The 27207-nt window shown below is 37.9% G+C and overlaps 1 protein-coding gene across 2 annotated transcripts; it reads left to right on the top strand.

Moving 5' to 3' along the window:
• On the top strand, window positions 1–25761 carry TANGO2 (transport and golgi organization 2 homolog). Of its 2 annotated transcripts, none has more exons than XM_083874122.1 (9): window positions 1–50; window positions 5302–5423; window positions 9463–9551; window positions 9755–9874; window positions 10863–10977; window positions 17748–17818; window positions 19152–19305; window positions 21031–21135; window positions 22920–25761. In XM_083874122.1, the coding sequence occupies exons 2-9, from the start codon at window positions 5368–5370 to the stop codon at window positions 23038–23040; spliced, it is 831 nt and encodes a 276-aa protein (XP_083730248.1). In that variant the 5' UTR covers window positions 1–50; window positions 5302–5367; the 3' UTR covers window positions 23041–25761. The 2 variants fall into 2 exon arrangements, with proteins under 2 accessions (XP_083730248.1, XP_083730249.1); XM_083874123.1 differs by lacking the exon at window positions 1–50 and adding an exon at window positions 4878–4980.
• Window positions 25762–27207: the final 1446 nt, after the last annotated feature.

The raw sequence follows: 27207 nt of genomic DNA, 5'->3' as shown, positions 1-27207 counted from the left end.
CGGCCGCCCTCCGGAAGCGGCGCGGGGGACGCGCGGTGCGGCGGCCGTGGGTGAGTGCGGGAGGCCGGGGAGGGAGCAGTGAGGGGCCGGGGGTCACCGTGCCCTGCGGGACGGGCTCGGACACAGCCCCGGGGCGGCTCAGCTGCCTCCAGCAGCCGGGAGCTGACGGGGTCCCGGTTTGGGGGGCTGTGTGTGCAGTTCCTGGCCATCGCCACAGCCCCGGCCCTCCCCGCCAAGGAAGGTGCTGCTCGTCAGCGCCATTTGCTTAAGGTTTTTATCCTAAATTTATCCTCTGGGGATATTTTCAGGTGTCAGTTCACACCTGTTTTCCCCTGGTTATGTGATCGATGGCCTTTCATTCCTGCGGAGGTGGTGGCTGGTTGGGACTTGCGTCACGTACAGGAGGAATTGGAAGTGTACAGGAGCAACAAAGTAATTTTTTAATTAAGTTTTAATACGTGGTGACCCTTTGAGGTCAAGCAATAGTCACAGATAGACAGAGGAAACTGCTGATGTCTGTCGGTGGTTCCTCCCTGAAGAAAACCTAAGAATTGTACAAGCTAAAAATCCAGCTTTTATCTAAGGAACGAGCCTTGCAGTGGCTCTGGGTCTGAGGAGAAACTCCTGCTCTTGAGAAACCGGGGCAAAGGCTGGTTTGCTCCGTTCTTGTGAATGTTTCTAAAACGTGATGTGGTGAAAGGTTATGTTTGCTGGCGTTTGTTTCTCATGGGAGCTGTACAATGGACCTGATCTAGTAAAACACCAGAGAGAAATTAAGCAGCTGAAAATAAAATTAGCCCGTTAAACTCGGGAGTGCCATTCACCTTATATGTCATTTTCTGGGTTTCGTAAGTGGTGTACTTTCGCACTGCTGTCTCTTGCAGGGAAGACTCACTCTTCACATTGTTAGGATTACAGAGCCTGGGTTACTTACAAATGCTCTTCATAGGGACCAACCTGGAAGTCATCAGATTATAGATCCATCTATTCCACTTCATCTTTAGTTATTAGTATTGTTACAGTGGAGCATGTGGTACACAAGGGAAGTGCAAAAACCAAACAGTAAAATGCTTTAAAAATGCAGCCATGAGACACTTTTCTCTGAGGGGGAAAAAAAGATTACTTAAAAGAACTAATCAAGGATCTTTTATTTTTGATGATTTTAAAGTTTGCTATTAAAAAAAACACCTCATTTCAGTAGTGCAAGAAAATAAATGCAATTTTAAGGCCCTTCTATGGGCATTTGAGGACTGTAGGGCTCAGTTTCATTTGGGCATACTCAAAAGAGACAATAAAATAGTTCTGTACTCTGCTGACCACAAGTTATTGTTGTAGTACATAAAACTAGCAGATTGCAGTGAATAATGTTTTTTAGCTGTATTTTAGACTGCACCTAAACAATAGTTTTGGATCAGTTGAGAAGCAATTCAGATCACTGTGGTAACTGACAGATGTTATTTATGATACTTCATTTGTGAATACGAAATACATGACAAATGGCTTCATTTTTCAAAGCCTTCTACTGGGAGTTCTTTAGGGTAAAATACTTTTATGCCAAATTGTGAACTGATTGCTTCTAATCAAGCAAATGATGGTAGAACCCTATGAAAAGAACATACACAATCCATCATGTTTGGGTCTCCTGAAAAGTCCCTCTAAATGCTACCTTATGCTGGCATGTATCCACTCAGGCTTTTAACAGATCCTTCAAATGAGCAAAACAACACACTGTGCTGTCTAACAGAGTACTGTAGCACAGAACAAGAATGTTAGTTACTTTAATGTCATTTCCAAATTAGTGGTGCCATTTGGAGCAGAACGCTTAATTACAGGATGTTTGTGGTTCTCGTCAAGCTGGTTTGAGTGTATTAGGCATAAGTTGGACAGCAAACTAGAAACATTACAGAAATAGGAGATTGTTGCTATCATGTCATCCTTGGTAACTGTTGTCTTATTGACTAGGAATAAGCAAACTAGAATTTATAAAAGCTCATTATTCAGAGAGCAGTCTTCACTGTCTCCAATCCAGGGCAGAGGATTTCTTCCCCCTTCCTGCAGACCTTGCCACTTCGCATGAAGTGTATATTCTGGCTTGTAAACTCCTCAAAAAGAAAATCAGAAAACAAGTGTTGTACCACAACTTAGCCTTTTCTATATGAACTCTTTAAACTATGGCACCTCCTGCATCTCTAAGGATGGTTCTGAAGACACATTTTCTGCAGAAATGGAGCTCGAAAATCAGCTTTTGATCTAGCTTTGGAGTTGCTGTAGAATCAAGTTGCAAGTGGAAGTCAGTCCTGGCCTAATCTTTTTCACCTTCTCCTCTCCTTGGTCTGTGGGGACTCAGCTGAGTGAGGAGGAGGTTGAGTGGAGCACATTCGCTTTGCAGCTCCAGCTCTGTGCAATGTGCTCATCTCATCCCTGTAGCTGCAGCACCAGCTTTTGAGCTCAAGAGAGTGGCACCTGCATGGAGTTTTTGATTGAATGTTTATGTACTTACCATATCTATGACAGCCTCTCTTCAGGTTTTTTTTTCCTCTTCGTGTTTTGTTAATTATCGTAAATTTCAGAATATCCAAATTTGAGTCTGACTTACAGTATGCTTTTATTTAAGAATTTAAGGGTAATATCCGCAACAGGTGTTGCAAGTGCAATGTCAGCTTTGATCAAAGAAGGTACCAAAATACATTACTTGCCTCCTTTCCTAGTTAAGTGTTGCTGCCATTTTAAAGGGTAGCTCTGTTTTATCTCACTTAAACACTTCTGTCTAAGTTTTTTTTTTAAAAAAAGGTTGGACTGTTTATATAGGACCTATAAACATTTATGCTTGTCTCAAGGCTGGCAGGTGGAGCCTGAGATAAAAAATGCTGGTTTGGTATTTGGGGTTAATAAAAGCATAAATGTAGCTTAAAGAACTGTAATAACAGTAAGCAGGGTTGATGGGGTGACAAAAAAGGATTCTGTCAAAGCAGTAGTACCAAATAATAATGACTGGGGATTCTGGAAAGGTACTGAAGTGTTCAAAATATTTGTCCTTCTGGATTACTGTGATGAGTATTGCAAACTTATTTTGCAGCTGTTTTCTGATTGGCAGATTTTGTTTAATCTTTATGCTGGCCAGTAATTTTGCATGAACAGCTGGACCTACTTGATTATTTGAAGGGAACTCAATAAATCAGCTAATGGAGCTTGAAACCTGTTTATTAAAATAGTGGTCTTATGAGTGATTAACTGCAAACAATTTTTTGTCGAGTAATCCATTTAATTATCTGGCAGGGCACCTGATGAATACTCATAGCCATATATCCACAGTCAGCAAGAGTACTCAGTGATAGTTGTCATTAAAGTTGTATTTTTTATCCCTGCTTTCACCAAGTGAGTTTCTTTGCACTTTACAAAAAAAAAAAAAAAAAAAAAAAAAAAAAAAAAAAAAAGAGTTTTAAGGATTGCCCAGCATACTCACAGTGGTGCTGTAGAGGGGAACCTCTAAACCCATGGATTTGAAGGTGATCTCTTCTGAGCTATGAGTGTTATTTCTGAAACAGTCTTTGTGTAGAAGATCCAAGTCTTCCAGTACTAGCAGTTCAAGTCCAGTATGATTGCAGTCTACTGAAAATTCGGCAATAGGAGTCTGAGAAGGGGGATGTCACCTTCTCAAAAGAGGTTGTATTTTCTCTGTAAAGCTGGCTATGGGTCTTTTTAAAGAGCTGGCTAGTAAATCAGTTATCCAAAATTCAAGACTTCATCTTTATTTTGTGATTAATTTCTGAGACAGTTATTTTGGGATTTACTTGGTAGAGACAAAGAAAGCCAAGAGTGTGATTTAATTCAGTTTCCAGTGCCTTATTGTGCAACCTGTAAAACAGAAAATAGTTGGGATAGTTCTGCTATTGCTGCTCTTAGCTCATAGATTATGAGTCAACTCAGGAGGGAAATTCCTTTTGTCAGCCAACAGAATTTAAAATACTTGGAGGTATATTTTTATACATACAGACACACACACGCTCCTGTGCACTAATTTTCTTGTCAAGCGTGTCAGGAGTGTTGCACCTTTTTTTTGAATTATTTCATGTCCTGCAGCAGAAGAGTCTTCTTGCAGGATATTGGGTTGCAAGAGTGAACTTGTTGTGCTGTGACAACAACAGCAGGCTGGTTGTAGTGCTGAACTGTGACTTAACAGGAACCAGCAGCTACAGGCAAGTGTTAATTAAAAAATATGTGTGTATAAATGCTGCACTTGCAGGTCCATTTCTGGTAGTGTGAATGTAGTCAAAATGATCCATTTCTTGATATCTCTTATGGCAAATTACATAGAAATTAATGAGCAAGAGAGGCACTTTATACATATCTTGAAAGTACAGTTAAAAATCCTACTATTTGTACAGAAGTTTTTTCAGTCGTTGGGTTGCTCAGATGGTCTTAGAGTTGTGGGGTTGAATTCTGCCTCCCTCTTATCTTGACTTACTTTGAAAACCTTTGTATGGCAAAACCTCTCAGTAGCAGTAAAAAATGTTTTTTTTTTTTCTCATTGGGTGGTAGCACTCCAATACTTGTTTGAGCAGGCACAAAAAAATAAAGATCAGACTGCAGTTTTATTACCAGAAAAAATGTTAATTGGACAGCACAAAGTATTTGAAAGCTGTTTTGTTGGTTTGAAATGGAAAGCACATTTGTCATTCCATCTGCATGGCCAAAGTTTTAAATATAGCACAAGTGCTGGAAACTCCTCATCAAAATGTAGACTCTGGACACAAAATGTGCAATGTATTTCTGTTTGTACCTGATCTTTTACCCAATGCTAAGTAATAATAATTTCTCCTGGGCATTGATAATAGCTTGACCTAAATTATCCTTTATTTGCAGGTCTGTGAGTGTCTTTAATGAGGTTTTTTCTGGCTTCTGCAACAGTTTGAGTCTTATTTTCTCCTTTATTCTAACAAAAGTATTTTGCTTTACTTAAGAGAAGAAACAAAAGTAAAGGTACTTTATTGGTAATGAGCACAAAATTGCATAACAGTCTTTTTTTTTCATGTATTGGTAGCACTCTAGACTTTGTCAATATTTTCCTGATGCAGGCATTTTCCCTAAAAATCTGAACTAGCCAGGCATAACTTTAAAAGAACTGCCATAAGAATCTGGTTAGTAAACCAGTCTTCAGAACTATTCTATTTTGGAAGTTGTATTATATATTTCTATTGTGAGCTATTAGTCAGTACATTGCAATCCTTAAGCTTCAGCACAGCAGCAAGTTTCTCTTTTTATAATTTGCAGTGTAATAGATAATCTTTATTTACGTTTTAGGCTATTACAGAATGACCTTGCATTGAGCCTTTGTGGAAGAAACAAGATTTAAACATCAGTTCTTCAATGTGCATCCTTCTATTCAAATTTGACCCACGACCAGTTTCAAAAAATGCATACAGGTGAGATGGTTGCAATTAAAACAGACTCATTTTGTGTAATATTTTACAGAATTCCTTTTTGTAGCCTGTGTGAATTACAAAGTCAAATCAGTATTGTGTGTTCAATTGTGCTTTTATAGTGTTTAACTTCGTGGCTTTCCCCATTGGAGGGGTTACTGTAGTGTTTTTAAACCCTTTGGTTTTAGACTATGTCAGAAGTCTTGGGGTTTGTAATCATGGACCTTTTGCTGGTGATCTGTCATGTGCTATCTAAGTCCTTTAAATATTGTACTCCAGTGTTTGGAAGTCCTGCCTTCTATTTTATTATTTAAACTAAGGGGAATCTTGTTTGTTGGGCATCACAGTGTAGCTGTCCTCTGCTTTCAGTGTGGTAGATACGTTTAAGGCTTCCAGTTTGCAAACAAGGAACTTCTAATAATGTCCTAGCCTTTCCCCTCCCCCAAATCTGCTTGCAATTAAAACTGTAGGCAGTAAACTAAGTCATGTGTATTAAATGTTTAGCCAAAAACTGAAGAAAAAACAAGTTTGCAGGCTTCTAGGTAAGTTTATAAGAATTTCTTGATGTCATGCAGTGAGTTTCCAAAATATTAAACATCCTGTAATCACGTTCTCTCTCATTGTAGCCTGTCATTTTTAAATTTCATATCCAACATCAGTACCTTTGAGTACACTGAGTATGTAATAAAAAGATAGCACTTCATACTATGAAGGTTTATTGCTTTCTGTATTTATATATACTGTATAGATTCCATAATATTTCATAGGGTGAAAGTACAGGTATTCAAACAGAAACCATCAGAGTCAGTCTGCTCAGTAAATTGTGCCTTTCACTGACTTGTTTTCCTGTCCTCTTGTATTAAGAAGCAGATGCCATTCTATAGAAAGAGAGGAAACAAGAACCAAAACCTCAGTTGTCCACAGAGTGCATTCCTTTCTGCATCTGCAGCCTACCTGAAAAGGGATTTTGTTTATGATGTGACTGGTGCTGAATTAATATATCCATTTATTTGGTCTGACTTGCTTTGTGTTAGTAGTTAGCAAAAGACAGATTCATCAATTTGATGCCTCTTGGGAAAATCCTTTGGATGTTAACTGCAGTTGCTTGCCAAGTGAACTTTCTGCCATGATCAATATTTAAGAGTAGAACTTAGAGTAGTTTTCTTGCTATTAAAAATTGCATCAAGATTGAAATTATTAATTTATATCAGAAAACAACTTACTGTCCATGTCAGAATAGGAGAACACTTTTGAGATGCTTGGCCCAAATTCAGGAGTATTTAATTATATTTTACTTCCTCTATATCTTTTGGTAAGCAGTGCCTTGCTCTGTATGTGAGATAAATCACTCTGAGCAACCTGTTTGGGTGATAAATGCCAGGCCAAAGTGTTCTTGGTGCCAGATTTTAACATCAGATAAATAACTTCAGTCCTTTTTTTTTTCCTTAACACACCATAACTAAATCTTTTTGCTTATCTTTATTCAGGAGAATGTTGAAGTTCTTTCTTTTTTGATAGTTCCTATTTTTTTTCACCTTTGCCTCAGGTTTTGAAGGACTGAGTCTCAGGTGTGAGTATCAGCTGGGAGTGGTGCCCAGCCCTCCTCATTCCAAGCAGTATTGTAGCCATTGCACCAACTGAGACATCTCTCTACAAGTCCTTGCTAAGCATATTTTTTCTTGACAGTTCAAGCATCACTGTGCTGTAGCTCTGTTTATTTCATGGTGAGGTCTTGGAACAGTTTTCCCAACCAAAATGGGATTCCCGTACCTGCAGACACTAATTTCTCTGTCCATCACGTAGCAGGCAATTACAACCTTCCTTACTGTTCTCTGCTTTGCATCTCTAACTGAAAGAAAGTGTCAGTAATAGGCAATAAAAGTTGAAAAGACAAACAGCTTGTCATTGACTGAGTTTACTGGCTAGAAGAAAATGGCCAAGCTAAAACATGTTCTCTGTAACACTCAGGAGAATTTTCCTTCCAGGTAGACTCTGGCTTCTAGACCAATATATTGGTCAATTTTCTTGAGCACCTAATGAAGCAAAGAGCTCGCCCTTCTGACACACTAACAAATCCATCTGCCTGTACCTTTGCAACTTGTTCTGTTTTCTCTCTTGAGGCCTATTTGTGGTAAAGTTTAGTGCAGTGTAACAAGCACTTTACTGTAGTCCATTATTATTGTCAGAGGTAATATGCTGCCTTTACATCTTTCTGAATAGTACTGTGTGCATCTTACAAATAAATAAATGTTTCAAGCTTCAAAGCTATCATCACAGGCTCTTTTCTGGAGCTGAATTGCATTATAGGAAATTGCTTTAATGGAATGATTTCTCATGTTTTCATTTCTCTCGATATTAAAATAAATCTTAATATGTAAATCCCAATACAGTTGAATTATTTCAGCTATAAAAATAGCTGAATAGGCTTTTTGCAATGTATTAGAAGATGAGGGTCACTTAATATTACTCCTTTTCACTATAATTATATTTCATAAAAGACAAAATAAAGATATTTTTATTATTATGTTCTTGTATACTAGCCTTGTGCTAAATTTAGGGGTCTGCATTAAACTTGAGATGGGGAATATTCAATAACACAAGAAAGACTTCACTTATTTTTAGTATTTAGATACTATAAACAAACCGTAGTTTCATGTCAGGAATTATTGAAGGCAAAGTATAATTGAAGCTTCAGGAGATGAGAACTGCACTTCAGGCAAACTATTTTTAACAGTGGAGATACTAATTTAAATAAAAATCTGTGAAAGGAGGCTTCATCCTATTAATGGGAGTATGTTGAAGTAAGATGACAGAAATTTGGTAAACCAGCAGAAATCCTATTGCTCAAAGGCTAGAATCAGCTGGAAGAGGAGAAAATATGTAAGTTTGAAAGGAACAATATTATATTTGCATTGGAAAGATAAAAATGTACATAGAGTTTGCTTTCCAACAGATGTTACCTTTGTTGGGCAAAATAGTAAGCACTTACCTTACAGAAAGGATGGCATTGAAGTGGCAAGTTTTTCTAGTTTCTCTATGGTTGATTATGATTCTTTTTCTGTAGTATTTCTAATGTACAACTTGTACCTCCCAGTCCTCTTTTAAAACACTGTATTAGGGAAGAGATGAATTTGCAGGAAAGTTCAGAAACCTGCAGAAAATGTAAGTACATCTGAATGCTGAACAAAGTAATGAGATGTCATTGGAATTGATTCTTGTGTGTTGTGGCTAAAAATTAGAATTAAAATTGTATGGCCTGTCTTCAGTTTCCAGTAGCAAACTCGTCTTCTGCTGTGCAGATGTAATTGAGTTGCAGCTGGTGGGGGGAACTGACAGTGAAGAAGAGACTGAGGTTTTGGAAAACTGGTTAAGAAAATCTGCAGGGTTTTGAAAGATGGCATTTCATTAAAATTAAAATAAGCAACGTAGCTGGAGAGAAGGGGGGAGCATTCACTGTCTCACAGTGGAAATAAAGGCAAGTCGTTGTGGGTACTGATGAGCAGGACTTTGGGAGCTGCACTGGAGCTGTGCAGGTCTGGCTGCAGTCACCTGCTGCCCTGAGCCTCCACACAGGCCTTGCCTGGGGTCAGAGTTGTCTTTACCTTTTCTTGGATCAGCCAAATCCATTACCTGCTCCTCAGGTGAGGATGTTCTACCAATGAAAAACACTTAAAAAAAATAATTTCAAAATAATAATTATTTTCTTTAATTAAGCTGTAACTTTATGCTGAGAAATCTTCAGGTTGTTTATGCAATCTTAATTCAGTGTCTTCTGTTGGAAGTATTATTTTTTAAAGACACCAGTTGCCTCATTCACTCCACAAAAAGGACTTGCTGAGTGTCTCATGACAGCAAGAGAGAAAGCTGCTGTCAGATGTCAGTCGAACTTTACACTGAATGGTTAAGGTGAGATGGGAGATAAAGGATGGTTTCATGCTTGAAATGAGTTAATGCTCTGGAAAAAATTGGATTCTGCTCCTGCCTGTACTGCGAAGTTCCAATTTGTAAGTAATAGTGTCTTTTTTCCTCTTGGGTTCTGCAGGCTTATTCTAGCAGCTAATAGGGATGAATTTTACCACAGACCATCCAAATCGGCCGAATTTTGGGACAGCAGCAATGAGATCCTTAGTGGTATGTATGTCTTGCTGTTTTGAGTGGTTTTTATGTAATGTATAAGGGAATCATGGCCTGGATTTTATTATTAGGGTGGTGGTGTTGTCTTTCTAATAAAAATTTTTCTTCTTCCTTATACATTTAAGGAAAACATGTCGTAAGTTTGAAGCATTTTTTAATTTTAATGTATTTAGTAACCTAACTCTTACTTCTTCCATTAGGTCTGGATATGGAGGAGGGAAAAGAAGGAGGGACGTGGCTGGGAATCAGTAAGAAAGGCAAGATGGCAGCCCTGACAAACTATATGCAGCCAAAGATTGATAAAAATGCAAAAGGAAGAGGTATGGAAGAGTTGAAATAAAAAACAAAAAAGGAAATGGACAGACAAGCCCTGATGTTCCAGTAAAATACTGATGATTACAATATTAGTTGTTTTAATACAGCTTTATGGACAAGTAGAATGTTTATGTGCTGTAAACAGAATTTTTGAACTGATGAGTTTGAGTACATATGTGAGGAACTTGACTTGGATAATGATTTTTTTTAACAAGCATGCATAAGTAAAACAAGAGGTAGTGCCTAGAACTTGAAGTCACATTCACACAAGAGATGCAGCAGCACCATCTCCTCTGGAAAGTAAGAAAAATTAGCCAAGCATTGAGCTAGTTTCAGATTACAGTCAACTGTTTTGAGTGTATATTTGTATTCAAACACCTATCTCAGGGAATGCAACTTGGATTATGCTGGAGGTAGCCTAAAAGATTCTTCTTCCCCACTGATAAATCAGAGGAGCAGAAATAATAGGAAAAACCCTCTTTCAAAGAGGATGCTCAAAACAGACATCGGTGGGGTGTTTTAAAATAAACATAGGTCTGTTTGAAACTGTCACATGGTACTAGAGTGGGAATATATTGCAATGACAAAACATGTTATACAGAGAAACAAATAAACCACATCATTTGTATTTCATTTTAGGGTCATATATCAGGGAAAGTGAAGCAAGACAAGAAAGAATTTGTAAGGTGGGAGGAGAGGAAAGGTGCATCCAGTCCAGAGTAGTTAGTAAATGTGAATTCTTGGAATTTTTGCCCAAGAGCTTTTGACTGAGTTCTTCAGAGTAAAAGTCAAGCTCTCAATGTGAACATGTGACAATGATACAATACTTTTAGAGTTTGGTTTGTTATTTGGGTTGATTTTGTGGTTTGGGGTTTTCTTCCACTGTTACAGCTTGATGGCAACAGGAATCTTTATCTTTCTGTTTATTTTACCAGGCCTGTCAGAATAGTGAGCACACACATACAAGTTGCTCTATGTACTTCTCTTTCTTAGGTGCTCTTGTAACAAACTTCTTGACTGCAGATCTGGACAGCTACTCTTACTTGAAGAAAGTTTCAGTAGAGGGACATCTTTACAATGGATTTAATTTATTAGCAGCTGACTTGAAGTAAGTCTACAAAACATCACAGTTCAAATGTCAGAGGGAGAAAGATAATAACAGTGCTGTACATACAAGTCATAGCACCAAAGTGTAACAATGCAAAAGCCTGTCACAAACTAAAGTTAGAGCTCATGTTTTTTGCTAATTGGCATGCAAGACCCTAATTTTTTTTGTAGTCTTCCTTTCCTTTTATTGTTTTTTTATCTTTAAAACATTGGAGGGCTAGCTTGTATTCTAACCATTGCTTCCCACAAAACTTCTTGGGACTCCTTGATAGGCTGTAGCCAGCCTTTACCCTGGAGGCTCTGGGGCTTGTATTTTGAGAAAACAAAACCTTGGCTCATAATTTCTCAGACACCTTTTTTCTCTGAGAGTTGACATGCTGCAGCAGGCTGAAAGCTTTCAAGCTATTATTCCTGTCAGAGTGTCTGTGTCATTAATCTTTCCTGAAACATTAAAAATCAGCACAAGACAAATAAACATTAACTTAAAATTTCTGTAGCCGAGAAAGGATGTTGGGTGCTTGATTATAATCAGCGTGGTTGGCACAATCCCTGTGCATGTATCTATGCACAAGTAGATCTGCTGATTTTTCCTTTGCATACTGCCTGATGGAGAAGAACAGAAATGCAGGGCTTAGGCATCTCCAGGCCATGTGTCAGTTCCCAGTTGGATGCACACTGCATGACCAGGAGCACATCTGACCTGCCAGGAGCACACTGCTGCTTTGGCACACTTGGTGCAGAAGTGTTAATCTTATTAGACAACCTGATGGTGCAGGGCCTTCTCCCACTCAGCTTTTCTGCATGCTTCTGGGAATACACTTAAAGCAGAAGGCCAGAGTGTTTACTGTTTCCAGTGGAAATCTTTTCTAGCACCCTCTCACTAACTGGTGTTGTGTTTACATTTTTCAGTCTCTGTATTAAACCACCTTCAGCTGGTGGCTCAGACTTATCAGTCAGTTCTGTGACAATACCATGAGTGTAATTCTGCTTGGTGTACCTGCTTAGAAATAAACATACAGGTTTTATTTCCAGAAATTCAATCCAGAAGATAGCCAGGCAGTTGGAGGGTTTGATGCTTTTTGGTCTTTTTACTCTCTACTTTATAAAGTTCATTGTCTTACCAGAGACTTCCCAAAATTTTTCAGTTGCTTAAATTAATTTTTACCATGATCAGAGGATTTGACTTTTTGACCTTTCTGCTGTATGTAGCTGTGTGCTAGGTTGCATAAATTGGAAGGCAATCTTTAACTGAAAGGCAGCAGAAATAGATGTTTTCAAGGAAAGATCATATTCAAGGTGTGATCTAGCAAGCAGTAAGTTTCAGTTTCTTCATTTTAAGGTGGGTAAATAGAATAGTCATAATGGCTGCTAGTATGACAGTATTAAAGTAGTTGATTGATGGTATTTAATTCCTGTGTTGGTTTTGTTTGTTTGTTCCTCCATGCTGGGCTGATAGAGTGTTGTATGCTCAATTGAATAGTCTTTCCATGGTGATACAGGTCATAATTCCTTGTTGAGTATCACTCTAAAAGCTGTGTGTGTTGATTGACTTCTCCATTTTGACGTGTCCTTAGCCTTGGATACTCTGATGAAATGAAATTCTTGGCAAGCTAATGATGCAGAGCAATTTCAATAAGATTTGTAAACTTGTAATTTTAGGAAATTAGAATTACAACAAAGAGAAATGTGGTATATGAATGGGAGCTACTTCTCTGTGTAAATAGAAAATGTTATTGGAGTTGATGCTATTTTGTTGGGTCATGTTACTGTTCAAAACAAAGATTGAGGACTATTCTTAATATGTTTTTCCATTGTGTAACAAACAGTGATTGGCTCTGTTAGAGTGTGTGAAATGGAGGGGAAACTCAGACTGAAAGTGTAAATGAAGCACTGGTGGAAAGGGGTGTACCTGAGCACATGATCCTGCTGAGTGTAAGCAGCACATTTAGAGAGATTTACAATGTTTGAATCTTCAGGTAGACATTTCAGAAAAAGAAATTTTATCTTCTCTCTGTGTGATTATGGTGACAGTATGCTAAATGACAGGTGCAGTAATAGAAGAAGGGGAACTGGAAACAACTATACAGCTGCAAAATCTCATTGTTTATTTCCACAGCTTGCTGTGGCTCTTATTTTTAACATGCATGGATTTTGACACTTTTAGTGTAATAATCTATTTACTCTGTGGCATCTCTTTATGTCACTTTAAACCCTATTGATTTCTTGTTTTAAGAAAATTACTTAGTACTTTTATTTTTCTGATTTTTCAGTTTATCATCTTGGGTGTACCTGCTGAGTATGAGAGTCATGAATATTTATTCAATTATGCTAAACATACTTTTATGTTGAATTATAGCATGTGGCAAACAGTGTCTGTTTGGAATCTTGTGCAGCTGCAAAATTGGCTTCCAGGAAGGCAGCACTGCCACTCCTCTCATTTTGACTGTCTGTAGGTCTGATTAGAAAGGAGCAAGGTTATCAGAGGCTGGACTGCTCTCCAAGTAAATATCTACTTGATATTCAAAGGGGTTATCCTTCTTTCTCCATTTGTGATAATACCTGAAGGCAGTGAGCTGGTTTTGTTGATGATCAGGATATCTTTTCTGCCCTGGGGAAACCTGTGTTTATGTCCAACAAATCTCCTGCTACACCTACTTAGGCTTTCATGGGTATCTCAAACTTGTGTCAGGGCTGCTGTGGCAGCATCTCACTTCCTTGTGTTCCTCACTGCCAAGTGTGTAATGCAGAGTGCCCTGAAGGACAAATTGGCAGCTTCTTGTCACCCACCCAGCAAGTGCAGAGTGTCTGACAGGCTGTCAGTAAGAACCCATGGAGTTTATATGTAGTAAGATCCCTGTGTAACAGGACTGAATCACTTCCTCCATGATGAATAGATAAATTGTCCCTTACAAACAAGTCAGCTGGAGGGGATTGCAGAAAACTGCCTTTGGAGGAGGTTTTCTGCTCTGCCCTGTCACAGCCAGTTTCCAATCCCTGCAGGGGGAATGTTGTAAACTATACCATCACCTGCAGGCTTCTTGCTTAGCGTGGTTACCATGACCTGGCTGAGTGAGAAGGACTTGATTGCTTTCCAGAGATTGGATTTTCAGAGTGAGACAGGGTCAGACTGCTGGTGTGAAAAGAACCTGGATGGTCAAGTCCCTCTGTAAGCTCATTTTCTTTTCTTCTTGTGCACTGTCCTAATTCGGTATCACCTTTTGCAGAGTACACCTGTCTTGCTTCTTGAGGCTCCCTCATGAAAATGAGGTATTTCTGCATAAATCTTTAGTCATTTACAGTGGATGGATGGACAATCCAATGTCAAAAGAAAGAAAAATGCTTCTGAAAAACTTTATTTAATCTCTTTCCTCTGATGTCAGCTTCTGCCTGGCCCAAAATATTAGGACAGCGCTAAAGAAATGTTTAGACACTGAGAACAAAATCAGAGTAGTGTTTTAAGATAGAATTTGTATGCTGTGAGTATCCAGCAGAATTCTTTTCACCATTTTATTTGACAGTAGGTGGTACATGTTTGGGCTTTATAGTTGATGGTTTGGTGTTTGCTTGTATATTTTTAGCTTCAGAACAGAAAGAGTTATCTGATTAGCTCATGCACATTGAAGAAAAGAAAATGAATGTGTGAACCATAGTACTTATTGGAAGCTACTGTACAGCATTTCAGTGTTGCCAGTTTCATCTTTTGTCCTTGCTGAAAAAATACACGCACAGATTATTCATAAAACAATCCAATGTCCTTGTCTGTAGCAGAGTAGAGCTCAGTGCCCAGGGGAGTGATCACTTGGTGATAACCACACTCTGTGCAACTTTATTGCCTCACTACCTTTTTCCTTTTTCTTTCATTCTGAGTTTTTGTTGGACCTCACTTGGAGCCACCTTGAAGCTGAGGCAGGGAGGAGTGCAGAAGGACATTGCTTATGTTTCATCAGCATTAAGGAGTGATTGTGGCAAACTCTGTATGGTTTTTATGTTGCTGTGGAGCTTCTATTACTACGGAGATTGGTGCTGCCTAGAATATTTCCTAGAACATTTATTACTGCTTACATTTTTTGACAGAATGATGTATCTAAGAGCATAATTTTGGTTCCTTTCTGCTGTCAGCTATGGCTGGGATTTAAAAATATGTCTGTTGGGTCCTATTGTCATCACTTTAATTATGCCTTTATTTCTTTTGCAGTGAAATTGGTATTTATACTTGTAAGGCTGAGAGGGAAGAGAATCTTGAGCATGGGCCAGGGTTTTGAGGCGATTGCTGTGATCAAGCTTACAGTGATTTTTTTTCATCTTGGCTTCTGCTTTGATGTTCAGTCCTGAGTACCTGTAAACAGTAGGAAGGGAATAGACAGAGCCAAATGATAAAAGAAAGAGTAGCTGACTGGCATAGTGAACTAAATTTTGAAAGTATCCCCATTTCAGAAGTCTCTAGGGAGGCTTTAGTCTTCCTTTGACAGAAGGCAGCAGCAGTGCTGCAGTGGAGGTAAGTGAAAACACTCATCTGGAGGAGTGTGCATGCCATAAAATACAGATGTCCTGATTTAGTGACCCTGCAGTTTGTATGTATTCCCTGTCTTCTTGATAAACTCCAGGGGATCTTGTTACTGAATTTGTCAGTGACAGAAATCTTGGAAGAGATGCTAAAGGATTATATTCTTCCATGTAAAAAGTTATTCTAAAGGAAGTCAGCAGTGCCAGCTTACTCACCATGCAGTCTCATCTATGACAGGTCTTCTCTTACAGCTGTGTTCCAGGCTTTCCTTGGGCCATTTGTCCACCTTTCCATTTAACACTGTCTTGTGAGACTTCAGGTTACAACAGTTGCTCTGATCTTTTCTCTTCACAGACCTTCTACAGCAGGTATATGAAAAGAGAGTAGTTAATGCACCAATTTAATAGTTTGTGTGATTTCTGATGTCTTAACTAAAAAAACCTAAAGTGGGCTGTTGTCTGTGGAGAGTTCAGCTGGTCAGTAAGTCTTGATATGAGCATAAATAAATTTGAACAAGAGTCTTAAGGATGAGAAGAAAAAGATAAGGAAAATAAATGTCTTTTAAGCCAATAGAGGAAAGTTCAGAAAAGTTACACATTTCTTTTAACAGTCGATAAACTGTGAATTGAGTAACTGAGATCTTACATGATATTTAACAGTAAAAATAGACTATACGATATGCCTGCTATAATTGCTGTCTTCTGCCTGTGCTGAAAAACTTGATCATCTTTCTGTGTGATATCACAAAGCTCTTATGAGTTTGGGAGAAGGAAGAGTAGTGCACAGAGAAAGGCAGTTCTATTTTTGCTTTATGTGGGCTTTTTTTTATATTCCTCTACTTGAATCTTCTGACTTCTATAATTAATTAATATTTCCTTCTTCATTTGGCTGTCTTGCAGAGGACACTGTAGAATGTCTTTCATAATGGCTTTTCAAGAAGACTATAAACAGCTAAATCAAGACTGTTTTGCTTGTTATTAAGGTTTGAGTAGCGGATGCTAAGTTATGCAGAGCAATTTAAGTTCCAGTACATCATTAATGAGATTGCATTCTATATACTCTGATTTGCATCAGCACAGAGATACTCCTTTTTATCTTAGGAAAAAAATGAGCTGGAAATGGCTTCTCCTCCTGTATTATGTTTTATGATACTTAATCCAAATTCAATCTTAACTGCAAGTTTTGTGTTTGGCTTTTTGTTTGTTTTGGTTTTTGGGGGTTTTTTCCAATTTAAAAAATTTATCTGCTGCCTGAGGAGCTGTAACTTGTGCGACAAAAACTGGACTATGGTCAGAATGTGTTTGATGGTAACTGTGAGCAAGTAAGTCACTGGGGGAAATACAGAATTAGATCTCATTGCTGTATTCTGGCAAATTAATAGAATAAAAGAAACCCCACTAACTGGAAGTGATCTGGGGAATCACTATTTCATGTCAGCTGATTGATGGATGTTGAGAGTGAGCCATCTAATGGCAATCCATTTCCCACAGGACACACAAGGCTTATTGATGACTTTCTTTCTATTTTTTTTCCCTTATCAGTTGGTTTGGTGTTTGTGTTGTCAGTATGAGTGTGACTATTTAAGTCTCTGCTGTTTGGATATGCTGATACCATCTCTGTCAAATAAGAGTTGATTGCAGTGTTGGAATCTGTCTCTGAACCTTGTGCAAGACCCTCCCTGCCCTCTGTGCACAAGAGAGAGCAAGTGCTGCAGCCAGTGCCCACAATTAGAGAGATTCAGTGACTACAGTGATCTGAAAACAGCCAAGAAATGCACAAAGGACCCAACTATGCCCTCCAGCATTGCTGGAAGTGGGCCTAAAATGCCCTTCTGCCATCAGTGGCCCACAGCAGTCAGTGGCTTAGAATGCAGGAAGGATTCAAAAGAGGTGATGGGGAAAAGCGTACTTGGTGTGATGGACAGTTCTATTGTTTTCACATGCCTCCTTCTCCCAGGCAACTAAATCTCCACTTAATCAAAACCAGGTTTTTGCCATTAAGCCTGCTACTTAAGTGCAGAAGTTATGGAGTTTTACTGAATTTTATTGCTGTTACGTTTAAAAATGATAATGGTACTTCTTGATAGTGGTGCAGCTAATACAGTGTTTTGAGAGGAGGAAAGTAATAAAACTCATCAATGTCTGGTATCAGAGGAGTAACAGTGGGAGAAGCATCTTACTGTGCTCAAAGATTGCATGAAATTAAAGCATAATCAAATATAGAGGCTGATAGCTTTTCAAGGAGAAATTTGTATTTATATTTTTCAGTACCACCAAAGGAGATGTAATTTGCTACTATGGAAACAGAGGAGATCCAGAACCTATTTTGCTAAATGCTGGTAGGTTTTCTTCAGAAAGGTCTGAATATTACTTTTTCTTAGGTAGCTTGTATTGTTCTAGTAATTTAGCGACTTAAGCATTGTCTTTGCTGACTTTTTCTTTGCATTCTTTAAAAGAAAATATTATTAAATATCCTTGAAGTCATCTAAGTTTTTGTTAATAACTTTCACTAAAGAATCAATAGTTCATTAAAAGTTTCTATCCATGTTAGTGTACTCACCTGTGGTGCAATTAGTGGAATACTGCTTAGGTAACTATGGGAGAAGGACAAAAGTCTATCTTGAGAAAAGGAATTTTCAAGGGATCTGACCCTAACTCCTCTTATCCAGCAGTTTGAAGGTCACAGTATGACTGTGGGACAGAGTTGGCTTTAAAAAAAAGTAAAATCTGTCCTTATCAGGAGAATTGTTTTTAAAATACTTCAAATCTAGTTCTTTGCTAGCTCACTCCAGAGAACAATGCTCCAGAATTCATCATCAAAAAGGCAGTTTAAATGGAACCAGGACACATGGAAGGCTCTGGTCAGTAGCTGGTTGGTAACAGTTGATGGCAGAGCCTTACTTTGCCAGCTTAGGTTAATGGTCAAAATGTGGCTGCCAGTAGGCAATTTGTAATTGTAGAAAGTACAGCATAAATTCTTGGAAACAACTGTTAGATTTTGTACAGCTACAAGCATAAAACAGGTTTTAATACAGACTTTTTTTAAAAAAAAATTGAAATCTGGCCATGTTGTAATGAGAAATTGAGTCACAAATTCTGAGTATCTGCAGACTGTACCAAAGGTAGTTCTGGTCTCTCAGGCAACAGACTCCTGTGTACGTGGCTGCCTTTAGGAAGAGAGGATGTTTGGGAATCTCTCTTGTCTGGATTGTGGTGAGAGGGTGCCTCTAAAGAGAAAGATCCTTCTTGTCATCCAGTGTTGCTTTGCCGTGTTTTTCAAAAGTAAAATCAGAGGCAAAGATTACTTAGGATTAATATGACTAAACTGGACAAGACTAGATGGCAGAAATTATAAAAATCTGTTGTGCTTTCATAATTTAACAAACCAGAAATTTAAATTAACTGCTGTAGATAAGGACTAGAGTACAACTGAAACCAAGTACTGAGCATTAGCACAGGGGAGTGCTTTAGCACAGGCCAGCATAAGATGGGAGCCTACTGTATTCTCCTGTTCAGTAATGGGACTCGTGTGTTTATGGCACACCTGCAGGTAAAGGTTAGCTGGGGAATCGCTTACATTTTACTAAATTTTTTAAATCTGCAGTGGCAACTGAAATCACCAGAAGGCACTTTCCAATTAAATTGGGCTTTTTTTTTTGTGTGTGTGTGTAGGAATATATGGGTTGAGTAATTCTTTGTTGGATACACCATGGAAGAAGCTTCAATATGGGAAGCAGCTTTTCACAGAAGTGGTCAATAGAAGTGAAGAACTTACCAAAGAAGATTTGGTGAAGGAGCTTCTTACAGTGATGAACAATCAAGAGCCGTAAGAACATGATAGCTGGAATTTACAGAAAATACAATATGACCTATTTAAAAAAATGCATATAGAAACTGTTCTGAAAGAAAAAAGCATTTTACCTTGATATTAATTGAAAGTAGTGTTCTCACAGAGCCTGACTTCCAACAATATTGATTTTTAAGCAGGAGACACAATTAAGGCTACTGCAGTCTTAGAACTCATCATCTGTACACTGGTTTCTCTGTGCCCTTGTTTTTTTAAAGATTGCACTTCTCTTAGTAAGGGCAATGAGTGCATGACTAGGGATGTGCAAGCTGCTTGCTGCCAGCTTTTTGGAGGCTCAGGTAGGTTTGGTTACTGCACTCAGAGAAAGCACTTGTTTACATAGTTCATAAAATTATTTAGGTGGGAAGAGACCTTAAAGATCTTGTGGTGCCAACCCCTGTCGTGGACAGGGACACTGTCCACTAGCCCAGGCTGCTCAGAGACCCCATCCAACCTGGCCTTGAACACTTCCAGGGATGGGGCATCCACAGCTTCTCTGGGTAACCTGTGCCAGAGCCTCAGCACCCTCACAGGTGGAGAGCAGGTTTGTGTTAGTAGCTTTTGCTGTTCTGTATTGGTGCTCAGTGTAGACAGAAGGTGGAGAAGCAACACTTCACAGTACAACTAGCTGCCTTCCTCAAAAGTGCACTTGTTTCAGGCTAAGTGGGAGGAAGGAGGTGAGGAAGTATTTGTGCAATTCAGCTGTAGGTGGTCAGTCAAGGAAGTTCCAGTCAAGTAAGTCTTCAGGAGATGAGTTTGAGATGTAAGGAACATTCCTGCACTCACAACTGATTGCACAGTGAACCTGAGCCCATCAGCTCAGAAAGATGTTCAGAAAGAAAGGAAGTTGATGCCACTTCAGTGTTCAGACATGGCGCAGGGTACAAGAGATGCCTTGGTTTAAATTCCTATCATTGCTCACCATCTGGTAACTTTCATGTTCACCTTGACTTTTGTCTGTCTGGGAAGTGATTGGAGTTGAAGCAAAGCTGTCTCTGGTATATAGATCAAATTTCCCAAACTTAACAGTGAATTTTAATGCCAGCAGTCGTGAATGTGGCATTTTTCAGTGGTTCAAAATAAAGTTCTATATAAGAACTCAGATACCTGAGCAATGAGTAGGAACTGGGGAGTCTGCTAAGCTGTCTTAATAGCTTTTTTCATCTGCTATAACACCAAGAGATTTTTTAAAAAATTGTTACTTTATACTTTTTACTAGTAAAAAGACAAAGGTATAAGATATAATATAGTCAAATGATCTTCCTTTAATGTTCAGTAATTCCATTTGATCTCATCTGAAATCATCTGACTATAAAAGGGAAATATTTACTTACAAAAAGCAATATTTAAAACTAAGCCTGTAATCTTTCCAAATCACACTTCAAGATGAAATGATCTTTTTATAATAAATATGAACATGTAGGCATGCACTAGCTTTGAACTTTCTTAAAATACCCTGTTTCATATTACTTTGTGATCTCTTTGTGTGTGCATATTACAGGAATTTAGTGGGTGCAGTGGTTGGTTTAATCATAGAATTCCATTCCTTTCTGATGGGTTTTTGTCCATTACCCCCTCTCTTCTGCTTCTCCTCTGCCTTTGACTATGATCTCAGGCATATCCTGGAATTCCTTCCAGTTCTAGAGGGATGAATGTGGAGAGGTTTTTTTTTTTCTTTTTTAACTGCTTTCCTACTCTTTTCAGTCAACTACCAGACCCTGCAATTGAAGACCAAGGGAAGGATTATATCCGTCCTATATTGGACAAGTATGCAGCTTTATGTGTTCGTTGCCCAAATTATGGAACAAGGTAAAAGATTTCATAGTTAGAAATAGATGTGTACTGGATCAAAGCATATCTCAAATAAAAATTGTGCTATTGTAAGTTTAAATTCTATAGTGACTGCTTTAATTTTTTTTTTTTCAGATTTTAATCTAGTATAATTCAGTAATGTATTTTCTTGGTCAGTATGTGAGTGTCTGGGATTTGCTGCTGAAGAGCATTTGAAGCTCACACTGTGGTTCATCTTTGATGGAGAGTGTGACACAGCTTTAACTTGTCCCAGACAAGATAATACAGTTCTCCTGCTTCCCCAGTGTAGTGGCAGATCTGAGCACCTCTAACTTTGATCTTACCAGAGATGCTGCAGAACACATTTCTCCTCCACGAGCAGGAGTCATGTCATCTGCATTGCTAAATCAGAGTTTTCCTTAGATATTGCATCATAAAATAGATCTGCCATTTTCATACATTAGAAAACTATTGCTCTTGTTCAGAAGAACCTCTATTTCCACTTCTTCCCTAACTGATGCTGCTGTTTTTACTGAGATATTCTCACTCTCTGCTCTGACTGTTCCACCAAAGCTGCAAGAAGAATAGAATAATGCAATGCAAATCTTTATTTAATCTTCAGTGGGACAAAATTGATGAATGCTATTGCTGCTGGTAGGGAATTGCTACCCTAAAAGTCTGTCAATAATTTTGTCAGATTAGTCTGTGGCATGGTCTGCCATAGTGCTTCCTCTGTAGAGATGGGAGCTGGTAAGCAGGGAGTGCTCACTGCTGTAGGCATTTTAAGTTGGTATTCTGAAAGAGATACTCAGTATTTACAGTGGTGGGGTTTTTTTAATTAATTAGAAGAACATTTTAAATATAGGATAATGAAGACTTAACATGGTAACAAAGCACCTTCCTCCCCTTGCTTCACAGATTGGAGCCATTTCAAAGGAAACAGGGATAACTTGGTAGAAATACTGGCCTTCTACTGGTGAATTAGCACACATTTCAAGTCTCCCTACTGGTATAATTGTATGTTCACACTTACCATTCCCTTAGCAACAGGGCTTAGTGAATAGAGGTTGTTAACTGGACCTCACATATTCTTTGAAGGAAATTAAGTGCTTTTTTTATATGAGTGAACAACTGTGAAGTGACTTGGGAAAGGTCACCAGATCAGAATGATGGAAAATTCCTGCTGTCAGTCATCCCTCTGTGGAAGGGTTCTGCAGTGTCCACAGAGAAGTGACAGCTTACCTAAGGCAAAGTGGAACAGATGCACAACTGGCATCTGCTTTTCATGAAAACAAATTTCCTCTTTGGAAGGTTCCTAGAGATAGAGAAACCTTTTTCTGTGATCATGTATCACTGTCCTGTGATAATAATTAACAATGTTTAAATCAGAATGGACAATTGATTTGAAAGAAGAATAAAGAGAGTACAGTTGATACAAATAATCCTTATGGGTACATATAGGCTGTGGAAGAAAACTTAGTTTTACGTTACTTCTTTCTGAATGGAGCACTTTGCACTAAGTTTAAGCTTTTACCACACTCTCTGCAATGAGCAGATCTATGTGTCAGCTGCTGCAAGTGCAGCAGGGAATCAAGGCAGTGCAGTGACTGAAGAACCGACTGAAAATGCCCGTTCGAACTTGCCAGGATGATTTCTGCCCTGCTCATGTGATGATGATGATGATGATGTGCTCAGGGAAAAAAAAAAAAACGAGTTAAAATGTTTGGGAATGAGGGATGGCAGCCTGGAAGTGTTTATAATGGAGCCCAGGTGTAACCTTGTGCCTTGTGCTGTTGTTGCAGGACGAACACGGTGGTGCTCATCGATGCCGAGGGACACGTCACTTTCACCGAGCGCAACATGATCAATGCTGATGTCAACCAGTGGAAAATGAGCACCTATGAATTCAAACTGCACAGTTAACAACTTTCCACATGAATGGTTTGTAATAATAGCAATGAGAGAACAAGCCATTAAGCTCTAGTAAATGTTTCGTGCCAGCCTCCACAAGCTAAAAATAGCAAGGAAAGCAAAAGTTTAAATAAACTGGTAGCATACCCTATCGAGCTAATAAATGCTTTGGAGAAAACCAGATGAAGATGCTCTTTTTACATGAAGTAGCAACTTAAAATCAGAAATATTTTATTTAATACCACTCTGCTTTCAGGGCAAGGCCATCTTTGTCCAAGACAAAGTCATTGCTTTTCTGTGGGTGTGGATTTTTTAAAAAGATGTTATAAGTAGACTTAAACTTGGTTTTAGTTCTAATGGTGGGGAAATATTTGCTGCTTTTATTGTTCTATATGAAAGTTTTACCAAACTTTGCTTTACCTTCAACATATGCTGTTAAAATTGTACAGCTGATGCCAATGTGCATTAAATGAATGTATGTTATCCTGGTAGTATTAAGTGCTTTAGTCTCATTTAAGCTTTTCAGTGCCATGGTGCAATGTTCTGCCTGGGGAGGGCAGCGAGTTCTTTAAATTTGTTTTTGTATAGATAGTACAGCAATAGATCTTACTTCTTAAACTTTATCTGGGAATCAAGGTAGGGAATTTAGTTCAATCTCTGTTCACTTTTACTGAAAGAGCCATGGGAGCAGACTTGCTTCTCTTGGACCTGAATAAAACTATTTGTGCTGTGAGATCCTGTTTCCTGATAGTCTAATTAGCAATACTGATTTTGTTACCTTCTTCCCCAGCAAGCAGGTAAGGAATAGGTACCTGTTTGCAAACAGAAGCTGAAGATGAGGTTTTCATATATCAGCTGTTTTGTGCATAAAAAAATCTTAGATTCATTTCTTTATTGGTATAATGTGTTACAGCCTGGAGTGACTGCTCATAGATTTTTAGTAAAAATAGCTGTGTGATGTAAGGTGACCCTGTTGCAGTCTTATATTGCTGAAAAAGTTGGGTATTAAGAGGTACTTCCTATGTTCTAACACCTGTGAATTAAAAAGCTATTTAAATGCATGCTTTTTTCAATTATTCAGTGCCGGTGTAGGTAATGGAAGATTCTAGGTAATATCAGGATATTTGAAAACCCTAAGCTATTTTTGTTTCTATTGCTGTTCTGTTTTGACTTATTTTGAATACTGAATATTAGGTTAGTAGTGGAACACCACTATTTTTTTTCTTCAGGTATGCTGACTGTATTTTCACAAGCCTCTGATTTTAATTAATTATTGCAAATAGACAGAATTTCGATACTCTTTGGAAGATGTGCAGCTGTGTTTCTGTACTCAAGTTGATGTGTTTGGGCATTCTCATATGTGTGTGTGTAATGGAGGCAGCAGTAAATGAGACTTTCCACTGAGGTGAAGTACTGTGAAAGGCCATTCCCAGATTTGTGATTGTCAGGAGATGCTAAAGCAGCATTTAGTCAAATCTCTTCTTTATATTTGCATATTGAAATAGCTTCTAGATACCAGGACTGCTTACATGACTAGTCACAGGTTGTGGATTCAGTTCTATATAAATGACTTTTTGACCAACTTGATTGCAAGACAATCAACAGTTGTGTTGGATTTTACATGCTTTAGAACTCAAAGCCTTCCAGACTGTCCTTCTGAGCTGCAGAAATTTAGCCCTTTTTAATTTTTTTAATGACTTCTTAAACCCTATATTTGTATGGATAAAAATGTTAACTGTTATTTTTAGATGAAAAGAAGTAGCTAACGCTGTCTTAAATTTGAGTTTGACACATACATACCTAGAAACAAAGCCCTGCCTCAATATCTTGCTCTGAGAGTTTGCATAGCAAACTTTTTTATATCCACTTACAAATATTGTGGATATTTGAACATGACATGCTCTTTGAAGACATTATCGTAAAGGCAAGCAAAATACTTGCATGCAGTATCCTGCTAAAAGTATTTCTAAACTTCATTTTTTATAGCAGTCCTGTAATAATGAAAATTTATTTTTCGTTTTTACATATAGGCAAAGAAAGGTATATCAGAGCTTAGAGATAAATATGGATTATAATAATGTATTTTGATATGCTTGAATCAAAATTCTAAATCTGGGATTTGCTTTTCATGACAATTAAAATAAACAGGAAAGAGCCCAAACCTTGGATGTTGTTTTTTATCACATCAGAATAGCTAATAAAGCAAGGTTTTTTAACTTCTTTGGAAGCTTGTGAGAGTTTCGTCAATGGCTTCAGTGGAAACAGGATCAGGGCTGCTGTGCAGATATCAGCAAGTGCTGCTTGCCCACAGAAGTGATAAGGTATTTGTGAAGTGCGTGATCTACTCTGTGCAAATTAGAGTTGCAGTGAATCCACTGGGAAAAGGAGAATGTACCTACAGTTAACAAGGAAAGTGTTTTATTTTTATAAAAGTATTTTTAATAATAAAAGGGAATTTTAAATACCAGTTTTAAAGGATATAAAGGAAAAAAGTGTATATAGGAAACTGTTGCATGTTGTTTTACTAAGTTCATTTATGCATATCATCTCTTCAAAGTCATACATTTGTAAGAGATTTGTTTCCTGATTTTTTTCTATTGGAGTGATAGTGGAACAAATTTTAAAATATGTAAAACCTCAGTTATGTTTTTTGCTTAAAATTGTGTCATAATTGTTGTTTACATGTGTGTTCAAAACTGGACTCTATAGAATAAAGTTAAGATGGTGACCAGTCTTTGTTGACATTAGTAGATTGTGCATTTTTGCACGTTTTTGTTAATTTACCTGTAATTCGGTGTGATACAATGAAGTAAAATCTTAATGCCATATTAACAATGAAAGAGCTGCAATATAAGTTCCATTTCTGGTACTTAATTCCATTTTAAGGGTGCTGGGTTTTTTCTGGGGTTTTTATGTTGTGTTGTGGGTGTTTCCTAATTCTGAGCTATTGCATGGTTGTCTTATACAGGTAAGAAATTGGAAAATATTTGAAAGGTAGAAAAGAGCAAAATCAATGCTTCCTTAGGGGAAAAGTGGAGCCTCACAATGCTACTGGAGGATGGGAATCCAAGTTCACTGTGGAAAAAGTCTGGATCCTTGGCAGACTTGAGATTCCTGTTACACTGAGTAGAGCCTGCATTAATGTTCTGCTGTACTGGCCCCTGCAGTGGTGGTGGAATTGTCTCCTCTCCCTTGCAGGAACTTAAAAAAGCACACCTGAACAGAGCAGAGGAGGGGTTGGGCCTTTGGAGGTCCTCACTATGGTTCAAACCCTAATTGATGTTTGTTGTTACAAATTAAATACACCAAACTAAATAATTAAGATAAAATATTGATAAGACTTGGAACACTGTTTTCATAATATCATAAGGAAATAAGTAATTTTGAAATGAATCTATGAAATGCTAAGCAGTAATAGGGCAATAATTGAAGTATCTTACATTTCAAGTAATAATAATTAAAGTATCAATAATTAAAGTATCTTTCATTTCATTTTAGCCTATAGAACTTAATGCACATTTATGTCTTAGCAAGCATCCCTATTTATATGGAATATTAGTTATTACAAGTTTTATTTCATTCAGATTGATGTAACAGGACATGGCTGATGTTCTTCATCTGATTCATTTTCTGCAGAGGAGTCTGGTTGATAGCTTCCCAGGATCTAGGAAATAGTCTTCACTTGGTGACAATAGAATCAGTATTGCAATCAGCTGGAGAGGCATGAACTGTGAGAATTCCAAAACCCATTAGTATGACTCATGCTGGGAAATGTAGGTTAAGGTGAACAGAGTGAAGAAATGTTGAATATATTTCATATATATATATATAAAAATAATCTCTGTAACATTGTGTATCAAGAACTTAGAAGATGAATGAAAAAAACAGTATCTCATTGACATGTTCAAATTTACCGTGTCTTTTAAAACAGAAGACATAAGCACTGAACTTAGGATCACAGATGAGGGAGAAGTAATAAATACTATAAGCAGGATAACCAAAAATTACAATGCATGTCATACACAACACAAGTGAGAAAAAACCCCAGTATCTCTGCTGATGCACATTAAATTTTTGTGTCTTAGTACTAGAAAGATAAATGGAGAAAACTAAACAAAAGCTAAATGCAGATCAGAAGATGGAGAAAGGACTGGGAAAACAGAACACACAATGATGTTT

Source organism: Zosterops lateralis (assembly GCF_965231275.1).
Source record: "Zosterops lateralis genome assembly, chromosome: 17".
NCBI classification, from domain to species: Eukaryota; Metazoa; Chordata; class Aves; order Passeriformes; family Zosteropidae; genus Zosterops; species Zosterops lateralis.
The sequence above is the reverse complement of the archived record's forward strand: the minus strand, read 5'-3'. Positions and strand labels throughout refer to the sequence as shown.